The sequence below is a fragment of the Chinchilla lanigera genome, unplaced genomic scaffold (genome assembly GCF_000276665.1).
Source record: "Chinchilla lanigera isolate Chin_1 unplaced genomic scaffold, ChiLan1.0 scaffold00036, whole genome shotgun sequence".
In the NCBI taxonomy this organism is placed as follows: Eukaryota; Metazoa; Chordata; class Mammalia; order Rodentia; family Chinchillidae; genus Chinchilla; species Chinchilla lanigera.
The window spans coordinates 2,859,290-2,881,748 of record NW_004955437.1 but is presented as its reverse complement, the minus strand read 5'-3'; the positions used below and the strand labels follow the sequence as shown (position 1 = coordinate 2,881,748).

The window sequence follows — 22,459 nt, the reverse complement described above, 5'->3', positions numbered from 1 at the left end:
CGAGTACTAGGATTATAGGCGTGCGCCACCATGTCCGGCTCAGCTGAGATCCTAATAAAAAGGGAGGGTGGGGTCAAAGATCCAAAATCAAGGGGAGGGAACAACAGTAACACGGGACACAAAGGAGTTGGGGGTTCCTGGGAATGGGGACCATTTGAGGAAATCTCCAAAGAGGAAATATCCTTTAAGAATCTGTCCTACCATGAATCCTCCTACTCCCTCCCTTCAGAATGTCAGGGCTGTCACCTCTCCTCGGTGGGGATCGGTGATGCGGGTCAGGCGAAGGTCACTCTGCTGCCAGCTGGGGTTGACACTGTAGCCCTGCAGCTGCCACAATTCAAAAGAAGCATGGAAGGCCTTGGAGTGAATCTTGATAGTGATGGAGTTGACGATGATGAACATCCCCTCCACCACCTTCTCAGCAAAGCCGTATTCACTGCAACAAAGCAGGGGCAGAGGGTCAGAATCACGGGAGGTTTCACGCGCAGCCTTCACACACAAACCAAGCTACTGGGTGTGAGGAGTGTGAGTGCTTCTCTCTCTCTCTCTCTTTTATGGCTTTCATTTTTTTAGATTTCGAAATGTCCTTTAGTGATGATAAAGTACCATCTTTAATGGGAATTTTTCTAGCAATGGAATAAAGAGAAAGAGTTGATCTGGAAACGTCCTCCCTCCTATTAGAAAGAATAAACTGATAAATCTATTTATAGCTTATAAACTATCTGAATCAATATTTAGGTGTTACAGGAGGGGGAATGTATAACTACAGAAAGAATCACTGGATCTCTAGAAAATCTCCAAAGACAGAAAATACTCTGCCAAAGGAGTGGAAGGATGAAAGAAGGACAGCCAGGCGAGGCAGAGGTTTAATGCTGCAAAATCTGCTCAAGGACTCTGCCAACACTTCCCAAAGAGCCACAGGAGAAGCCACAGCTGGCACAGGAGAGGAGTGAAGAACATCTTAAAGTCCCTCTGGATGTGGAAAAGCACGTTCGTGAGATGCAGGTGCAATCATTTCTCTTGTTTTGTTTTGTTTTGTTTTGTTTTTCCAGTACTGGGAATCAAACTCAATGAGCTAAATCCCCAGCACCCCCAATTTTTTTTTTTGGTACTGGGAATCAAACTTAGGACCTTGCATTTTTGCCAGGTAGGCACTTTTGCCACTGAGCTATATCCCCGGCCCCATTTCTTGTTACAAGAAGTAAAAGAGAAACCTGGAAATTTAAACTGAAAAAAGGGTATACACACACACACACACACACACACACACATAGGTAATTTATTTTAAAAAGAACTAAAAGAAACAGAGTCCAACAACAACAAAAAAAAATGGGTGACAATGAGTACAGCTTACTAAAAAATAAAGGCAAACAGCTACTAAACATAAAATGAGGCTAAGCCTCACGTGAAATGCTGCTGAGAAACCCCTGATTTATGACAAAGGCAGCTGTGCAATGGGGAAAAGATCTCTGCAGTAAACGCTGCGTGGTCAACTTGGAGAGATGTGTAAAGAGAAAAATGATACTAACCCTATTTCTCATCCAATTTAAAACTTAGTTTCAATATAGATTGGAAATTTAAATGTGAAAAGTCAATAATGCTTTTAGAAGAAAACACGTCATGCCTTAAGGTGGGGGGCGGCGGGGGGAGATTCCCTGAGCAAGAAACAGGAAGTGCTAAGCACAAAGGGAAAAAAGATACTGGACTACATCAGAATTAGTAATTTTTGTTCAACAAAACAATAACACTGATAAGAAAGGCTGGAGCTGGAGCTCAGTGCGGTATGTGCTTAACATGCTTGAGGGCTGGAATTCAATCCCCAGCACTGAAAAAAAAAGAAGTGAGGTTTCAGGTGCAGCTCAGGGGTGGGCCACATGCTTAGCATGCAAGAGGCCCTGGGTTTCTTCTCTAACACAACAACCAAATAAAGAGAAAAGGAATAGGAAACCCAGAGTAAAAGATATCTGCATTACATGTATCTAGCCAGGGACTTGTTTCTGGAATAAATAAAGAACCTCTACAAAACTAGTAAGAAAAGGACAACCCCAAATGAAAGAGGAAAACATATAGGTGCTTTATGAGAGAATATCCAAAATTCAATAAAATAAATTCAAACCAATAAAACTGGTTTTCAATAAACCAATGAACATAAAAATGCAAATTAAAACCACAGTGTGATCCAAGTACACAGCCACCAGAATCACTAAAATAACAGACAGACAGTACCAGCTGTCAGCAAGAACATGGGGAGATGGGTCATGAGAGAGGACAGTGCCACATAGTAACACTATATTTCATAGCCAGAAACTAGACATTATAACAGAATGGACTTAACATTATTCAGGCATAAAAGGGAGTAAAGTACTGCTTGCTGGATGAGACAGCATGGTTACACCCTGACCATGTTTAACTGAAAGAAGCCCATCGCAAAAGACCCCGTAGTGTATGGTTCCATTTATATCCAACATGCAGAACTGACACAGAAAGCAGACTGGTGGTTGTACTACGGCAAGGAACCGTGCAGTGACTGCTAATGGACGTAGGATTTCTTCTCGGGTGATGAAAATGTTCTAAGAGCAGGTAAAACATAAATTAGGTAGTCAAAACATAAATTTCAAACAATTTAAAAACAAATTGAAAGAAATAAATCTTCTCTATGTTAAACTGGTACTCAACCAAAACAGGAATGGTTTCAAGTGACCTTAAAACATGGTATTTTTGCCAGGTATGGTGGCGCACGCCTGTAATCCCAGGAGGATCGTCACAAGTTCGAGGCCAGCCTGGGCTACAAAGTGAGCTCACAGCCAGCCTAAAATGCATAGCGAAACTTGGTCTCAAAACAAAACAAAAAACCACAAAAGCAAAAACATGGTCGGGCATGGTGACGCACACCTGTATTCCTAGCACTCAGGAGGCTGAGGCAGGAGGATCATTGTGAGTTCGAGACCAGCCTAGGCTACAAAGTGAGCTCAACACCAGCCTGAACTGCCTAGCAAGACCCTGTCTTAAAAAGACAAAAAAAATAAAAATAAAAAAAATCAAAACATGGTATTCTTAACACACATCCCTAATGTGATACAGTATAAGGGAAATTCCTCAGCCAGGTATGACAACACACACCTGTAATCCTAGCACTTGGGAGGCTCAGGCAGGATTGCTGGGAGTTCGAGGCCAGCCTGGGCTGCATAGTGAGTTCAAGGCCAGCCTGAACTGCACAGCAGGACCCTGTCTCCAAAAAAAACAACAAAATGCAAACTAAAAAAAAGAGAAAAAGTCTTTAGAAAAATTATTTCCTGCAAAGAATAAATTGTGTATTAAAAAGTATGTGTGTATGCTTTGGGTGAGAGGTATGGCACCATGTGTGTGTATGTGTGTGTGTGTGTGTATGTGTGCACGCGCACGTGTGTGCGTGCGCTGTTTAGGGTTCAGGCAATGAATCAGTGGTAAAGCACCCACCTCGCAAGTACAAGACCCTGGGTTCAATCCCTAGCACTGTGCACAGAACAGAAAGTGTGTGTGTTGTGGGGATATATTAAAGAGCTTTCACACATGCATGACTTCAATGTAATGTGTGGACCTCTTTTGATACACACTGCCCTGTTAAATATATTTCTTTCCAGTACTGGGGATGGAACCCAGGGACTCACATATGCTAGCCAGAAAGCCCTTTATAATTAAACTACATTGAGCCATGGATATAGCTCAGTGGTACAAGCACCTGCCTGGCACGTACAAAGTCCTGAGTTCAATTCCTGATATAAAAAAAAAATAAGATAAAATAATAATTAAACTATATCCTCAGCCCAAAAAAATATTTAAGAGAATATTTTAATATTCTCTTAAGAAAACTGATCATATTCTTAAGAAAACTGATCATAGCTAGGTATTATGGTGCATATGTCTGCACTTGGGAGGCTAAGGCAGGAGGATCACTGCCAGTTTGAGGCCAGCCTGGGCTACAAAGTGAGCTCAAGGCCAGCCTGAACTGCATAGTGAGAACTTTCTCTCAAAAAGACAAAAAAAGGAAAAGAAAAGAAAGCTGATCATAAAATAGGATAGGTTACGTTATGTAATTCTTGTTAATTCTACTACATGTGATAGCTTTTTTTTCTTTTTTTTGCCAATCCTTGTATGTAAGGACACATGAAATGACAGTATTTACAGGTGGAATCATATAGCATCTGGGATTTGCTTTCAAGTACTGCCATGCACACAAACACAAAGTGGCGGAACAAGATGAAAAAAAAAATGGCAAAATATTGATAGTTGTTGGTTAGATCTTGGGGGCATGGGGTTCATTAATTATTTTCTCTCTGTTTGAAATTTTCTGACATTTTTTAACTGTAAAGGTGACCTGGAATAGGAGATGTGTTGTAATTAACAGAGCTCAAAGCAACCAACCTCTGTCCTGAAGCCAGGGCAATGGGAGACTGTCCATTGGGGGGCCGAGGCTCCTCACAGGTCTTCATCTCCACCTCGACCTTATCCAGGCACTGGAAGAAAAGCCAGACAGAGCTAAGTGTCTGCACAAAAACCGCATGGCACAGAGGGAGACAGCAGACTGTGCACTGATAATCACCCAGTAGTCAACACAAACTAATTTTGTGTGTGTGTGTGAGAGATACTGGGGATTGAAATCAGAGCTTTCATTCTAAGCTACATGTCCCAGCCTTTCTCATTTGAAACAGGGTCTTGCCAAGTTGTTAAACTGCCCAAGCTGCGCTCAGCTTCCTACCTCATCCTCCCAGAGAGCAGGGATTACAGGCATGCAGTACTAGGCCCAGCTACAAACTAAACTTCTTTTACTGTCAGGATTCCAAGCATTATTGCTGTGTCTACATGTCCCCCCAAAGACTCATGCAGTCACAGGTGGGGCTTTTTCAGAGATGGCTGAGTCTGGAGTGTGTGACTGATTCATGGTGCAATGCTAGGATTAAGGGTGCTGGGATGAAGGGTGGGTGCTACTAAATCAGTCCAATGATTGGTTTGGTACTGCCCTAATCCTGGTAGCCAGGATACAATATAAGGCAGACAAGGAGGCTTATCTTGCCCCTTGCTTGCTTTGCTACCTTCTGCCTGCCATGAACTGTTTCTCCTCTGTGATGGCCCTCTGTCAAGCCACCATGTCTTGGAGCCAGGTGATTTTAGACTGAAATCTACAAAGTGTGAGCCAAATAAATCTTTCTTCCCCTAACTTTGGGCATCAGGTATTTTGTCTCAGCAATGAAAAAAAAAAAAAAAAACTAAGACATCAAGTGAAACGAAGTCCTAAGGATAGAGCAGCAAAAATTGACATAAAGCATAAAACACATCTCAAGAGTCCTGGGTCTTGTCTCTCAGTGCTAATTCCTTTGCTGCACAGAAGTTCCAGAATAAGCCCAGACAGTAGTCACTCTATCTCAGAGAAAAGTTTACAGGGCCATACAGGAGGCTGGGTGTGCTGGCACACGCTGTGGCAGGAGGGTCACTATGAGTCAGAGGCCAGCCTGGGTTACATAATAAGTTCAAGGCCAGCATGAATTACGTGGCAAATCCTGTCTCAAAAAAAAAAAAAAAAAAAAAGTACCCACCACTCCCAAAAGGGTCAGCTTTTGGTTTTGGATTACTTGCAAGCAAGAGAGGCCATTACCAAGCAAATTGGGTGTGTCTTCAACTTCGTCCATTGGATCTGAAAGAGGGAAGCAAAGACTTAGGGCTGTGGAGCTGCCCTGCAGAAAGGCAGGCCTGCTGGCCAAGGACAGCAGCACAGCTCCGACCCCGTTCTCACCCGGATGGAGGCCCTGTTGCAGTAGACCCGAGTGATGGCTAACCAGGTAGGTAGCTCCAGCACGTTCTGCAGAACCTCTTCATCCAACTCCAGGTTGGTCAACTGGCCCTCCCCTTTCAGAGTGCTCAGGTTGATTTTGTCCGGAGAAAGATTCTTAGTGAACCTGAAGGGTAATGAGAAGAAGTTATTTCCATGGGCATCTGCTAAATGAACATTATAATCAGTAATACTCCTGGATTTGGAAAAAGAGAAAGGTAAAGAACAGATGCTAACTGATGAGTCTACACCATGTGAGATGCTGAGATTTATCATTCTACTTATGACTGTCACAGTTCTACAGTGGGGACTCTACAAAAATAGCTGTAGCAGTGGCAACATAACCTTTTGATATTTCTGGATCTCCACATAAAAATAGGGATTTGGTCGTGGTGGTACGTGCCTGTGTTCCAGCACTCTGGGAGGCTGAGGCAGAATGGTTGGAAGTTCAAGCCCAGCCTGGGCAACTTAGCAACTGAGCGAGACCCAGTCTCAAATTTTAAAAAGGGTTGGGGATGTATCTTAGTGGAAAGGCTTTGGGTTCTAAACAGCAACAGAAAAAGTCCACAGATAACATTTAAAAGAAAACCAGAGACAAAGTATCCTCATAAACCCCCATATACAAGCAGGTGGACACAAAATATCAAGAGCACCAAGACACATGCCAGTTGTGGCCGAGGCCATCCACCATGATTTCAAGGTCAGCCTGGGCTACAGAGTGTCTCAAAAAAGAAAAAAGAAAAAAAGCTACATGTAGCTGTGGAGAACAAAGCAGAGGAAGAGAAGGGGCATCTGAGGAGGTTGAGAAAGGAATAATCCCAAGATAACCAAATAAGTACTCAAAGAACAGCAATGTGGACCAACTGGAGAGGGGCAACTACACTGGAAGGGTTTGTTCACTGCAGGCGCCCCTGGTGAGGTTCCAGGGAATGGGGACAGCATAGCCTTAAACTAATGAAACCAACCCTCCACAGCCCATCTATGCCTAGGAAAGGTCCTCATTGGATAACTGAGCAAGACAGCAATGACAGAAATGAAGTAAAGAGATACAAGTAGGGATGGGGGAAGAGACCAGGATATTTGAGAAAGCAAACCGTTACATTTTGTAAACCCTACTTGAAGCAAAAGAAGAGGGAGCCCTATGAGGTTAGGATCCAAGCTATAACAAACTAATTCTTGGCTTATTAGGAGGGAAAATAAAATCCCTCACCCTCCCACACGCCTTTTTTGCTGTGGTCAAAGAACAAACTATCAGCTACACAGTCCTCCCAAAGGGACAGATCCTGCTTGTCATCGGGCCACTGGGGAAACGTGCAATGTGAAGAAAACACAATGGTCCAAGGCAAACTACACAGCTACACCAGGCCAGTACCATCAACAGAATCTAGACTGTGGGGGCCTGTAAGCCAACCGCGACTCAAACGGCTTACACAGGCCACAGGCCAGGGTGCCCGTCACCCTCGCTGCTCCGGGCCCACTCGCGTGCCCACACCCCACCCCAGGCAGTACCCTCCTCACTGGGTCTCCCGCTGCCTGGCTGCTGCAGCACACAGTGAGCTCTTTTCTTCTCCACTCTGGCCCTGGCTGCACACACTTGGGTTCACTAATTCCCGACGGATAACCAGCCCTGTGCAGTTAGATGTTAAGCTGAGATTCAGGGCTTCCTTTAGACGGTCTTCCCAGTCAAAATCGCTACCTGACAGGACGCTGGGCCTTCACCTAAAGTCATTCACTACCCTTTAAAATTGTCACATGCCACACCCCCCTCACAGAGAAGGGTATGTGAGCACCTGCACCTCGTTAGCTTACAGAGCTACAGTGCACTCACCTTCCTGTGATCTTCTCCCGTGCATGAAAACACATTTGACACCTTTTTTCCCATTAATCTCATTGCCAGTTCATTCCAGCAAAATTCAGAGAGACGGGGGGGGGGGGTGTTTTCCCCTTATCTCACAACAGGGTAAAATAAAATCCCAAACCTCCACACAAACGTCCACTGATTTAGTTCATTTAAGACCCCCCACCTCAGTGCTGGGGAACAAACCAGGGCCTTGTATGCTAAGTGCTCTACCTCTGAGCTACATCCCCAGCTCTTTTTGAGGCAGAGTCTCACTAAAGAAAGAAAAAAAGAGTTTTCAACTTCTCAATGAGTTGGTGGTTAAGGACACATGCTTCAGTTCAAAACCTAGCTCTATGACTTCCAGTGCTGTGACTTTAGGGAAACAATCTCACAGGACTGTTGGGGCACTTAAAAGAGCTAACATAGGGGCTGGGGATTTAGCTCAGTGGCACAGCGCCCGCCTGGCAAGCGCAAGATCATGAGTTTGATTCCCGGTACCAGAAAAAAATCAAAAAAAAAGAGCTAACATACATTAAGTTACTGGCATTTAATAAATACTGAAAATATAAAGAATGAGTAATTGTTATTTATGAATCCCACTGCTCTCTCCTTCTAGAAGAGGCTTAAATTATTATCTTTTAATGGTTTTTTTGGCACCGGGAATCGAACTCAGGACCTTGCACTTGCCAGGCAGGTGCTTGTGCCACTGAGCTATATCCCCAGTTCAAATTATTATTTAAAAAAAAAAAAAAAAAAAAGCTTTAGAAGGCTTAGAGTGTTATCTCAGGACTCAGGTTGTCTTAAAGAGGCATCCCCACGACCTATCTTTGCTACCTCATCCTCCACTTTCCTTTTTTTTGAGACAGGGTCTCACTATGTAGTAGTTCAAGCTGGCCAGCCTCGAGCTCATGGCAATCCTCCTGCCTCTGTCTCCTGAGTGCTGGGATTATAGGCATACAGCACCATGCATGGCCATCCTCCACTTTCAGTGCACCTATTTCTACCCTTTCTACCAGGTCCCCTGACACTGAAATGTCAACAAAGTTAAAGCTGTTCATGTTCCCGGAAAGCTTTCCCACTACAGCCCACTGCAGCTCGGCAAACAATTTTCATACTTTGATACTTACGGTTCACAAGAGAACAGCCAAGGAAAGGGAACAAAATTATCAATGAAGTTAGTCAAAATCAAGCTTGTATAGCCAAGACTAGCACAGGCCTACAGTCCTCCCTCCCCTGGGGAACTAGTTCCGGGAGCCCCCACCACCACCCAAATCCATGGGTGTTTGTATCAAATGGCATAATATTTGCAAATAAGCACAGTACATCCTCCCATGTACTTTAAACCACCTGTAGATTACTTATAATACCTAACATGACTGAAATGCTATGTAATTGTCAGGCTGTATTCTTTAGGAAACAATGACAAGAAAACAAGTCTGTACATAGTACAGACACATTTTTTTTAATAATTGCAATCTGGGGTTGGTTGAATCCCTGGACGCTGAGCCCACTGCTCTGGAGGGCTGACTATCGATGGTCACCAGCTCTCTCATTACCTAAACAGAGCAATAGCTCCAAGAGGTCAAACTCTGCCCATGAGGGAGAACAGCTAAACTGCAGCAATGTGATGAGGAAAGTGGCTACCCAAGTCCTCTTCAGCAGCCAGTCCAGTGCACAAGTAGCAACCAGATACTGAGTCTTTAGACAATCACACTGTACACTTCTCTTTCTATACGCCACAGCCCCAGCGCATGCTTCACTCGTATCTGCGTTCCTAACTGCGGATGGTATCACTCAGAGCCCAAGGGCGGCTAAAAAGGCTAATGGCAGCCTGTTATTTATTCCACTTCAAGTATGTGGGAAAACATTTTCTAGCCATCTGTTACTGTTACAAAGTGTCGAAGCTAAGATGAAATCAGATTGGAAAAACAGATTTTGATCAAGTTTAATCTCTGCCAGAGGACTGCAGTCTGCCAAAGACAAGAGAAAGGCTCTTAGACATCCTCGTGAAAATGCACCAGTGTTAGGAAGTGAGAATTCACAGATTTGCAGATTCTCAGAATGTCAGAGGTAGAAGGGACCTTAATCATTTATTCCAAATCTAGAATTCACACATGGGGAAACAAATGCCCAGAAAGTTAAATTGCCCAAAAGTCACAGCTAACCAGTGCTAAAGCTGAGTCTAAATAAATGACAGAGACGGGACATAATCTGGCATTCACTCAACTCTAAGTTGCAATAATCAAGTCTGCCTTCTATCCCATCAAAACTGAACCCTCATAGGGCAATTAAAAAGGCCCAAATACACGATGCCTCCTTCACTGACCTTTGTATTGAAGAGGTGATCAAAGCCCAGGCTTTAGCTTCCAAGCTTCCTACAGAAAACTACATCAAATTCACTTCACCACTCAACCACATCACGGGCTGGTCTTGAAGGAAAGATACAACACCACTCAGAAGCAGGTGGTTTAGACAGTAGGATCCCCTGCACCATCCAAACAAAACTAACATCTTGCATGTGGCTAACACTGTTCCAACCCAGATGATCTGAGAGAACATGCCACACTGTCCGGGAGGTTGGCCCTAACAGGTTTTACTCTAAAACCTTCTGCGGGAAATTAAGCCTTTCTTAGAAGAAAATTATTTCTAGACTTTTGGTCGTTCTTTACAGTGTTGTCTTTTTTAACTTGTTGTGATATTTGATTCACGCACAATCACTCTTTTCCCAATTATTTTGTTCACTTGATCTACTATAAACTTACACCAAGATCACACTGTCCTTATTACTGTAGCTTCTTTTAAAGTACTTAAGATAGGGGCTGGGGATTTAGCTCAGCGGCAAAAGCGCCTGCCTGGCAAGCACAAGGTCGTGAGTTCGGTTCCCGGTACCGGAGAAAAACCAAAAAATAAATAAATAAATAAATAAAAATAAAGTACTGAAGATAGGTAGTGTAAATCCTTTCATTTGTTCTTTTTAAAAGATTTTTCTGGCCATTTCTATATCATTTTCATTTCTATATAATTTTTATTTTTATCTATATACATTTTTTTTTTTTTTTGGTTTTTTTCCAGTACCAGGAATTGAACTCACGACCTTGCACTTGCCAGGCAGGCACTGTGCCGCTGAGCTAAATCCCCAGCCCCTTCTATATAATTTTTAAATCAGCTTTGTGTTTTTAAAACACCGATGAAATTCTGACTGGAACTGTAGCTCAATTTAGGGAAATTTGACACATCAATAATTGAGTAATCCTATCCTTGAACATGGTATACATTAAAGTATGTTATATTTATTTAGGTTATGTTTAATTAGGTCTTCTTTAACTTTTATCAGCAATGTTTTGCAGCTCTCAGTATATATCTTTTCCTAAGTTTATTTTTCTCTGTATTATGTTCTCAACAATTACATTTTTCTACTTTCTAGTCACTTGCTGCTAGAAGATAGAAATAAAAGTGTATTTTTACATTGGTTTTACATCTTGCAACCTTACTAAACTTAGCTGTTAGCCCTAGTAACTGTTCTGTGAATTTCTTGGGATTCTCTATGTAAACAGTTACATCATGAGTAGAGATTATTTTACTATATTCCCAATATTTATGACAATTTGTATACTGCTCTTATATCCTGCAGCCTCGTAAAATTCATGACTTGTAATACCTTTTTAAAAGAAGCCATAATATTTTCTACATAGACATTTACTTTGCAAGGATCTGAAGCAAGAATTGAAGCCCATCATAGGGAAAGCGAAGAGAGACACCTCAACATAGGAGGAGGTGACAACTGGTGCTTTGTCCCTAGGGCCTGACTCACTGTATGAGAGGCGGCTTGAACCTGCAGGCGCACGGTGACTGCGGGAGACCCCAGAGGACTCCACAGAGAAACACACCAGTGGAACGAAGCCGTGGACACAGCAGGTGGCCGTGGCTGCTGAGGTATTCAGGTTCGGGAGTCCCCCGGGGAGAGGGGGACTGGCCAGTGGCCGTCTTGGGAAGGGACCAACCAAGCTCGAAACTCAGAGCAGCTAGCAGACCCCAGTGTGGGGTAAGGCCGAACTTTAAGTCCAGGTCAGCAAGAGGTGAAGGACCCAAGTTCAAGCCAGCAAGAGGCACATAGAGTACTGCAGGCTGAACAATTCTGATTCCAGGCTCACAGCCAGACACCAGCCTGAACTTCAGTGGAACGAAAGGTATAGGCTCACTGGGATTATCCACTACTGCACCACAAAGTTATGGCTGGCTTGGCCACGTGACAGCAAAGATATGCTTTGAAGGAGACTTTTTTTTCTTATTTTCTTTCTTTCTCTTTTCTTGTTTTGTTCTTTCTTGATTGTTCTTGTTTTCATGAGTGTGAATGTGGTTTCTATTTTGTTGTTGTTGCTGTTCTGTTCTGTTGTTTTTATTTCTTCCTTCTCTTTCCCTCCTATCTTCTTCACCAGTTTCCCAAAGTTTGTGTGATCTTCCTTTGTCCTCCAGCTTTGTTTCTAATTTCTTCTTCTTTTATTTCTCTATTTGCCCCCTAACTCCTTTTAAATTTTCTTCTCTGAGGATAAAATCGATATACTGGGGGCTTATTTACTGCATACAATTTTCTGGTTCACTCTAGATTTTGTTATATAACCACAAATTAAAGGCAGCAATTTTTTTTTTTTCTTTTTTTGGCCTTTTTGAGACAGGGTCTCGCTATACAGTTCAGGCTGGCCTTGAGCTCACTTTGTAGCCCAAGCTGGTCTCAAACTCACAATGATCCTCCTGCCTCAGCCTCCCAAGTGCTGGGATTACAGGTGCACCACCACACCCAGCTAGGTAGCAAATTAACAGGTACCACAGTTTGTTATTTTCTAGGCTGTGTTTGATGCTATTGTTACTACTAATTGTACCACTTTAGCCAACATGATATAACTTTGTTCTTTGTTCTTCATTCTTCCTCGTATATCAAGACTGAAACCACCTTAAGGGTCATACAAAATACTACTGGCCAGTGCCAAAGAACCAGGGGCTGGGCCAAGTAGGCAGCAACTTCTCACTGCCAATAAATTAAAGAAGAGGTAGGATCTTGCAACAGACTCAAAACCCAAAAGTGAGCTACACCTGGAAGACACCTCTGAGAAGTAGTCATTTCCTAAAGGTTCTAAATACCAGCAATAAAGCTATCAGCCACACGCAACTTACAAGCATCAACCCAGAAATTAAACTAAAAAATAAAAGAAGAAGAAGAAAAAGAGCAGACACTAAAACAAGATGCAACACACCAAAAGCACACCCAGGGGGCAATGAGGTACCATGGTCTGAAAGCTACCTATTTGGACTCTCTGAAGTGGTAACAGCAAAAGTAACAAAACAGATGACTGAAGCTCTAGAAAAAAACTCTTCAAATCAGAAATAATTTCTCAGATAACTACAGAGATGGTGACCATAATAAAAAACACAGTTAGTGACTCTAGAGCAGATGCAGGTGAAAAAAAAATAGAGGAGCTTAGGAAAATGATGAAAACCATGAATACCCAACAGAGGAAAGAAATGGAATCCATGAAACAGATTCAGATATCCAGGGGATTAAAAACTCCACTGAAAGTATACACAGCAGAATGAGCCAATGTGAAGACAAAATCTCAGATATAGAAGATGGGATTGTAGCTAGTGATCATGAAAAGAAAGATTTCTTAAAAATAGCAAAGGACCATAAATCAATCCAGCAGCTGCTTGATGATGCAAAGAAGAATAACATAAGACTGATCAGCAATGAAAAAGTAGTAGATAGCACAAATGACATAAAAAACCTATGCACAGAAGTCATGGCAGAAAACTTCCCAAGCAAGTAAAAACAATGTGACATACAGATAAGTGAGGCTTCTAGAACTACAATTAATGATGATCAAAAAAAAAATCTATACCAAGGGATATCACAGTTAAGACTGTAGAAATTCAAAACAAGAACAGAATATCAAAAGCTATTAGGGAAAAGAAACAAGTCACCAAGTCCTACAAGTCATCAGAATCACAGCTGACTTCTCAACACAAACCCTTAAGTCAAGGAGAGCTTGCAGTGAAGTATTTCAACCCCTAAAAGGAAACAACCTCCAATTCAGATTTTTTTGTTGTTGTTGTTTTTGTTTTTCTCTGGTACCGGTAACCGAACTCACGACCTTGCGCTTGCCAGGCAGGCGCTTTTGCCACTGAGCTAAATCCCCAGCCCCCTCCAATTCAGATTGATGAAACCCATAAAACTACTTTTCAAAATTGACAGAGAAAGAAGATATGTCCATGACAAAGAAATTCCTGACACCAAACCCGCCCTCCAAAATGTTCTGAAGGACATTCTAGAAAGAGATAACAAGGACTACAACTCCATGAACCCCAACAGAATGAATCCATCAGGCAAGGCAAGCAAACACAGGGAGAAAAAAGGAAACCAAAAAGAAAATAACATGACAAGGATAAGTCATACACGTCAGTTATAACCATTATGTTAATGGTCTCAATTCACCAACCAAAAGAAAGACTGGCAGAATGGATCAAGAAGATCCCAATTCCTGGTACCGGAAAAAAAAAAAAAAAAAGAAGAAGAAGAAGAAGCAAGATCCAACAATATGGTGCATACAAAAAACACAATTCAAAAAGAAATCCATGGACTGAAAAAGGATGGAAAGCAACACTCTGTGTGATAGGAACCCAGAAAAAAGCAGAGTAGCACTGTATTTGCAGACAAAGTAGATTTCAAGCCAAGACTAATCAAGACAAAGAAGGTCACTACATCCTTATCAAGAGAACAATCCAAGAGGAAGAGATAACAATCATAAACACATATGCACCAAATACCAGTACACCCAACTATATAAAGCAAATTTTAACAGATATGGAAAATCAAATAAGCACTGATACAATTATAATGGAAGACCTCAATACCCCACTGTCACAAATAGATCACCTAGACAAAAAAATCAACAAAGAAATATCAGAACTGAATCAGACTTTTGAACAAATAGATTTAGTAGCTGTCTATAGAGTGTTCCACCCCACAACATCAGAATACACATTCTTCTCAGCTACACATGGGATGCTTTCCAAAATAAACCAAATATTAGCTCATAGAGCATGATTAAGTAAATGCAAATGACTGAAATTAGCCCATGCATATTATCAAACCATAGTGCAATGAAATTGGAAATTAATGACAGAAGGAACTCCAAAAACTCCATAAACACTTGGAAATTAAATAACGACCTCCTGAACAACCAATGGGTCACAGATGGAATTAAAGAAGAAATTATACAGCTTCTACTATTAAACAATAATGCCAATACAACATACCAGCATTTATGGGATGCAATGAAAGTAGTCCTACAAGGGAAATTTATAGCAGTGAATTCCCATATCAGAAAAACAGAGCAAGCTCAAATAAACAACCTAATGTTGAACTTCAAGCTTCCAGAAAAAGAGCAAGTCAAACCCAGAGCCCATATGAGGGATGAAATTATAAAGATCACACCAGAAATTAATGCAATGGAGACTAAGAAAACAATACAATGAATAGAAGAGTTGATTCTTTGAAAGATTAAATAAATAAAATTGACAAACCTTAACCAACTTTATCCAAAAGAAGAGGGAAAAAGACTCATTTGTGTAATTAGGAATGAAAAGGGTGAAATCACAACAGACCCTGCAAATATCCAGATCATCAATACCTACTACGAGAACCTGTATTCTAGTAAGCTGGAAAACACAGAAGAAATGGACAGATTCCTAGATACATATGAATTACCAAAGCAGAATCAAGAAGATATAAAAATTCTAAATAAACCAGTATCAGTCAGTGAAACTAAAGCTGAATTAAAAACCTACCAACAAAGAAAAGCCCAGGCCCTGATGGATTCACTGTTGAGCTGTACAAGAAATTTAGAGAAGACCTAATGCTGTTACTTCTCAAACTCTTTAGTGAAATTAAAAGGGAAAAACTACCCCCAAATTCACTCCTGAAAGGAAGTATTACCCTGATACCAAAACCAGAAGATCTAACCAAAAAAGAGAACTACAGGCCAGTCTCCCTAATGAACACACATGCAAAAATCCTCAATAAGATACTAACAAACCGAATGCAGCAAAACATCAAGCAGATTATACACCATGACCAAACAGGATTCATCCAAGATATATAGGGATGCTTCAACATATGCAAATAAATGTAATATACCATATTAACAAAGCCAAGGACAAAAACCACATTATCATCTCAATAGATGCAGAAAAAGCATTTGACAAAGTCCAACACCCATTCATGATTAAAAAAAAAATAGAAAATTGGAATAGATAGCCTTTATCTCAGTGTGATAAAAGCCACCTATGACAAACCAACAGCCAACATCATACTAAATGGACAAAACCTGAAAACTTTCCCTCTGAAGTCAGAAACAATACAAGGATGATCCCTGTCACCACTCTTATTCAATATAATTCTGGAAACATTAGCCACAGCAGTTAAAAAGGACAAAGAAATAAAAGGACTAAGGATAGGAAAGGCAGTAAATTATCATTATTTGTGCATTACATAATATTCTACATAGAAGACCCCAAAAACTACACCAAAAGACTTCTAGATTTAATAACCAAATTCAGTGTAGCTGGATATAAAGTCATATTCAAAAAACAATAGCATTCCTGTACACAAATAACAAACTCACTGAGAGGGAAATCAGGGAAACAACACCTTTCCGAATAGCATCGAAAAAATGAAATACTTAGGAATCAACCTAACAAAGGAAGTAAAAAACATTTACATTGAAAACTATAGTACTTTGAAAAAGGAGATTGAAGAGGGTATCAGAAAATGAAAAGATATCCCTTGTTCTTGGGTAGGAAGAACCAATATAGTGAAAATGGCCATATTCCCAAAATTTTTATACAGATTTAGTGCAATCTCAATCAAAATACCAACAACATATCACACAGCATTGAAAAAACAATCCTAAAATTCCTTTGGAACCAGAAGAGACCTAGACTAGCACAAGTAATTCTGGACAACAAAGGCAAGGCAGAGGGCATCAGAGTCCCTGACTTGGAAATTACACTACAAAGCTACTATCATAAAAAAACAGCATGGTACTAGCAAAAACAAACTAGACCTGAGGATCAATGAAACAGATTAAAAGACACAGGAACAACTCCAGACACACTCAGCCACCTTATCTTTGACAAAAGAATCAAACACATTCACTGGAAGGAAGCCTCTTTAATAAATGGTGCTGGATAAACTCTTTCCACGTGCTGAAGATAAAGTACAGCTGTATCTTTCACTGTGCACTAAACTAAAATTGAAATGGATCAAAGATCTAAATATTAAAATAGAAACACTATCTGCTGGAAGATAAAATAGGTAGAACTCTTTATTTGTTGCTGGTTCTTTTTTTGTTTTTTTAAGACAGGGTCTTGCTATATAGTACAGGCTGGCCTTCATCTCACTGTGTAACCCAGGCTAGCTTCAAACTCACAGCAATCCTCCTGCCTCAGCCTCCCAAGTGCTGAGATTACAGGCATGTGCCACAATGCCCAGCTAGAATAGGTAGAACTCTGGAAGGCACTAGTGTAGCCAAAGACATTACAAACAAAACCCAGATCACAAAGGAATAATCACAAAGAATCAACTAGGATCTCATCCTACTAAAAAGCTTTTGCACAGCAAAAGAAACCACCAAGAGTGAAGAGAACCCACAGCATGGGAAAAATTTTTGCCAGCTGTTCCTCAAAGGACTACTATCTAGAATATATAATTATTTTTAATTAGACATCCCCCCAATTTAAAGACCCAATCCAAAAATGGACACCTGAAATGAATAGACACTTCTCAGATGAAAGTAGAAATGGCAAATAAATATATGAAAAAATGTTCACCAACACTGGTCATTCGAGAGATGCAAATTAAAACAATGCTGAGATTCCATCTCACTCCAGAAAGAATAGCTATTATCAAGAAATCAACCAATAACAAATGCTGGTGGGGCTGTGAGGAAAAAAGGAACCCTTCTCCACTGTTTGTGGGAGTAGAGACTGGTGCAAACAATGTAGAAAAAGGTAAGTTTAGGGGTCAGGGATATAGCTCAGTGGCATAAGCACCTGGCTGGCAAGTACAAGGTCCTGAGTTTGATTCCTGGTACCAAACAAACAAATAAACAAACAACAACAACAAAAAAAATGCAGAAATCATTGTGGAGATTTCTTTAAAATCTCAATGTAGGGCCAGTGATATAGCTTGGTGGCACAAATGCCTGCTTGGCAAGCACAAGGTCCTGAGTTTGATTCCCAGTACTGGGAAAGAAAAAAAAAAAACTCATCCTAGAGGTTTAGCAGTAAACCCAGCTATTTCCTTTCTTGGTATCTCCCCTAAAGAATTAAAGGCATCATACCACAGCAATATATGTTCACCCATGTTTACAGCAGCACAGTTTGTAATAGCCAAATCCTGGAAACAGCCCAAATGCCCATCAACCGGTGAACAGATGAAGACTATATGGCTTTCTTATACAAGAGTATTTACTACTCTGCCATAAAAAAGGATAAACTTGAGACATTTCTAGCTACATGGATCCACCTTGAGACCATACCCTTAAGTAAAATAAATCAGAAACATACATCCAAATATCATATGGTTTCTCTGGTGTGACAAACTGAAAGTGTAAATAAGGACCAAAATGTGTAATAGGTATTGGGAAATGGGAAGAAAATGTTCAAATGAGGAGGTGAACAAGGGAGGGGGGAGTGGGAAAGAAAAGAATGCAGAAGAAAAAAAATAGAAAGAAAAAGTAGAGGCAAACTTTTTGTAAATAAGGAGGAAGGCAAATGAATAAACAAGAAGCAAGATATTCCACGTACAGGTACAAATTCCCTATGATGAATGTTATCATTATGTACATCTAAAATGTATTGATAAAATTAAAAAACACAAAAAATAGCCTTTCCAGCTTTCTTGTGTTTAATGTTCATGTGATGTACCTTTCCCATTCTTTCACTTTTAATCTATTTGTCTATATGTTTTTTTTAATCCAATCTGAAAATCTCTGCTTTTAAATTGGAGTTTTAACCCACTTACATTTAATGTAACTATTGGAACTGGTTGGGGTTTGGTTTACCTTTCTGCTATTCATTCCATCCATCTTTTATTGCTGTTTCTATTTTCCTGTCTTATTGGTTGACATAATAATTACAGTATTTCACATAAATAGCTAATAGACTTTTAGCTATACTTCTTTGTGTCTATGTGATTGCTCTAGGGATTATCATATGTAACGTTCACTTATCACAATCTACTTAAGAGTTAATATTGTACTATTCTACATAAAAGAACTCTGCAATAGTATAGTTCCTTTACAGCCCTTTATATTTTGAGATATTGTCATATATATTACCTCTATATTTGTTAAACACTTAGAAAACAGTAAGCTGTCTTGTCTTTGAAATAAATTAAGGGAAAACACACAGTCTTTTACATTTCCTCAGCCCTTCATTCCTTCCCGTAGATCTCAGTTTTCATCTGTTACCACTTCTTTTCAACCTGAAAAACTTCCTTCACTATCTCTTGCAATGTAGCTAGAATTCTAATTTTTCACTGATCTAAAAATGTCTTTATAGGGGCTGGGGATTTAGTTCAGCGGCACAGTGCCTGCCTGGCAAGCGCAAGGTCAAGAGTTCGATTCCCAGTACCGGAAAAAAAAAAATTAAATAAATAAATTAATTAAAATGTCTTTATTTCATCTCGTCTTAAAGAACATTTTAGCTGGATACAGAATTCTAGGTTGAGATCTTCTTCCCTCCAGCCAATGCCATGGATGGTGGCACACACCTGTAATCCTGGCACTCAGGAGGCTGAGATAGGAGGCTTGTCTTGAGTTTGAAGGCAGCCTGGGCTACATAGTGAGTTCAAGAACTACCTAGTGAGACCCTGCCTCAAAAAAAACCACAAAATTCAGCCACTGATTCTGGTCTGCCATTGTTGCTAAGTCATACACTAGTTTACATCATTGTTTTCTTTTAGGTGATTTTTCTCTGGCTGCTTTGAAGGTTTTATCTTTCATTTTCACCCATATGACCACATTTGTTTCGAAGTCTGCTATTTCCAAGAGCTGCATCATCCTATCCTAACTTCTATTCATTGCTTTGCTCTTAACACTGAGGACCATTTTCCTGCCTCATACATCTAGTAATTTACTATTGTGCACCAGACATTATTGCAGCTCCGAGTTCTACCAATCCTCCTCTGAAGGGTGCTGAAATTAATTCTATTGGGCAATGAACTTGGCTGGATTCACACTCCGAACTGTCTCTTCTGCAGCAGACAACAGCAAAAACTCAGCTTAGTTCTTTCACCTCCCAACTATTGCTTTTTCTAGGTTCCGTGAAATCTTCGATGCATCTCAAGGCTATGGGCAGAGTTTAGAAACAGATTTTAGAGCTCCCCATTACATTATTTCCTCCTAAGATTCCCTCCCCTTTTTTCCCTAAATTCCATGCTCTGATTCTCCAAACTAGGAGAGGAAAAAAAAAAAAAAAAAAAAAAGAATTTCCGCTTGGGTTCTCACCACCACCCATTATGCAAACGGGGTAGTACCCTCAGGCAAAAGGCTGGATAAATAAGAATCTGATCACTGCTGTTCCCATCTTTCAAATTTCCTGTTTCTGCCTGGTTTCATTACTTTACGACATCTTAAAATAGCTATTGCTAGCCAGGCGTGGTGGCACACGCCTGTAATCCCAGCACTTGGGAGACTGAGGCAGGAGGATCATTGCAAGTTCAAGGCTAGCCCGGGCTACAAAATGAGTTCAAGGTCAGCCTGAACTGCATAGTAAGACCCTGTCTCAAAAAGACAAAAAAATAAATAAATAAATAAAATAAAATAGCTATTGCTTACCTATTATCCAGAATTTAAAACTGTTATATTATGAGAATGGGTTAGTTCCATACAAGATATGCTCACATTATTACAGGCAGAGCCTTTCTTATTAGATCTCATTGCTTTTATGTCCTCCCAAAAGGCAACCATACTATGAGTTACCAAAAGCACAGATGACCACATATGCACCCTCTCTGCACCATGATGGGGGGTAGGCAAGCCAGAAAGATCTGATGAGGAGTTGGGGATATACAGTTCAGTGACAGAGAACACACTTAGTGTGTGTGCCTCTGGGTTCAATCCCAGTACCAGAAAACACAGAAAGGCAGGGGTGGTGGCACACACCTATAATCCCAGCACTCAGGCAGCTAAGGCAAGAGGATCGCTGCAAGTTCAAGGCCAGCCTGGGCTACAGAGTAAGTTCAAGCCAGCCTGAACCCTGTGAAACCCTGTCTCAAAAAGACAAAAATAAATAAACAAGTAAATAGAGTTCTCATTACATAGAAGTAATTATATACCTAAATAGATAATAAAATTGAATTCAATATATATTATTTTAAATTAACATTTACATATTATCAAACTTTATAACATTTCAATAATTGGAAAGTTATCTACAAATAAGGCCCTTTATAACACTTTATAGATGCACAATTTTGCACTACAAAACCCTCTACTAATATCTCTTTGAAATCCAATGACTGCCATTAGTACACTTCTACATTAAATAGTCTTATAAGTTCCCTCATTTTTAAAAAATTGGTTCTGAAGGACAAATTCATGGAAATTGAATTTTATATTTTATATTTTGATAACTATTACCAAATTTCCCTTCATAGACATGATACTAATTTACACTCTTTTTGTCCTTATATGCAAATTGAATCTTGGGTCTTTATGCTGAGTTATATCCTCAGCCTCTTTTTTACTTGGAGACAGGGTCTCCCTTAATTGCTAATCTGCCCAGCCCAGGCTCAAACTTGTAAGCTTACTGCCTCAGCCTCCCAGAGTGCTGGGATTACAGGCCAGCTGTGCCACTATGCCTGGCCTGATTTACTCTTCCGACCACGGTAACTGATTATACATTCTCTCATCCAGGGCAGCTGTGTGGCCCCTCTTAAAATGCTCTCCTCTACCTGACCCAACCAGAAGAACAAGTGTTCTGCAGTTCTCTCACCTTACTTCTCAGCAGTAGCCCTGGGGCTGGGGATATAGCCCAATGGCACAGCACCTGCCTGGCAAACACAAGGTCTTGAGTTTGATTCCCAGTACAAAAAAAAAAACTCAAAAAACAAAACAAAACAAAAAAAACAGTAGCTCAGCAGAACATTCCAGTTCCCTCCCCTATCCTTGGAACTCACTGAAACCTAGCCTGTTTAGCTGATGGCCTGTTACACAGGCCTTGGCTGGCACCTGTCTTCTTTCTTAGGACTGAATACTTGCGATCTGGCCCGTTAGGATCAGGTATATAGGACCTGAACTCTCTAGACTCCTCGCCTAACTGATGGTTAAGTATTTGACCACCACCTGGAATTATGTCTGCAATGTCTTACACTCTTTCATGGATCATTCTACATTTATAGCTTGGGCCAGGGATATAGCTCAGCGGCATAAGTGCCTGCCTGGCAAGCGCAAGGTCCTGAGTTCGACTCCTGGTACCCAGACATAAATAAATCAATAAAAATAAAAATAAAAAATAAAAAGATTTGTAGCTTAACAGAGCCCTGGGACTCACAGACAGCCGCCCAGAGCCCTCTGCCTGCTCCTGCTTTCCCCTACTTAACTCCCAGAAGGAGCAGGTGCCAGATTCTTCCCCTACGCTGGGCCTGAAGAATCCCTAGTGACCTGAGGTCCGGCATGTTTTACTGTTAGACACACTTCTTGTCATTGTACTATGGTCCTCCAATTTCTTTTACTTCTCTTTTTTTTTTTTTTTTTTTT

The 22,459-nt window shown here is 40.7% G+C and overlaps 1 protein-coding gene across 1 annotated transcript in view; it reads right to left on the bottom strand.

Annotated features, from left to right (window-relative positions):
- Uhrf1bp1 (UHRF1 binding protein 1) overlaps positions 1 to 22,459 on the bottom strand; it is a 60,530-nt gene that overhangs the window by 23,325 nt on the left and 14,746 nt on the right. The window contains exons 3-6 of the mRNA XM_005390117.2: positions 5,768 to 5,930; positions 5,630 to 5,668; positions 4,402 to 4,493; positions 247 to 436 (exon numbers count right to left, since the gene is read on the bottom strand). Of these exons, the coding sequence (XP_005390174.1) occupies positions 247 to 436; positions 4,402 to 4,493; positions 5,630 to 5,668; positions 5,768 to 5,930 (484 nt within the window). The remainder of the gene's footprint in view (positions 1 to 246; positions 437 to 4,401; positions 4,494 to 5,629; positions 5,669 to 5,767; positions 5,931 to 22,459) is intronic.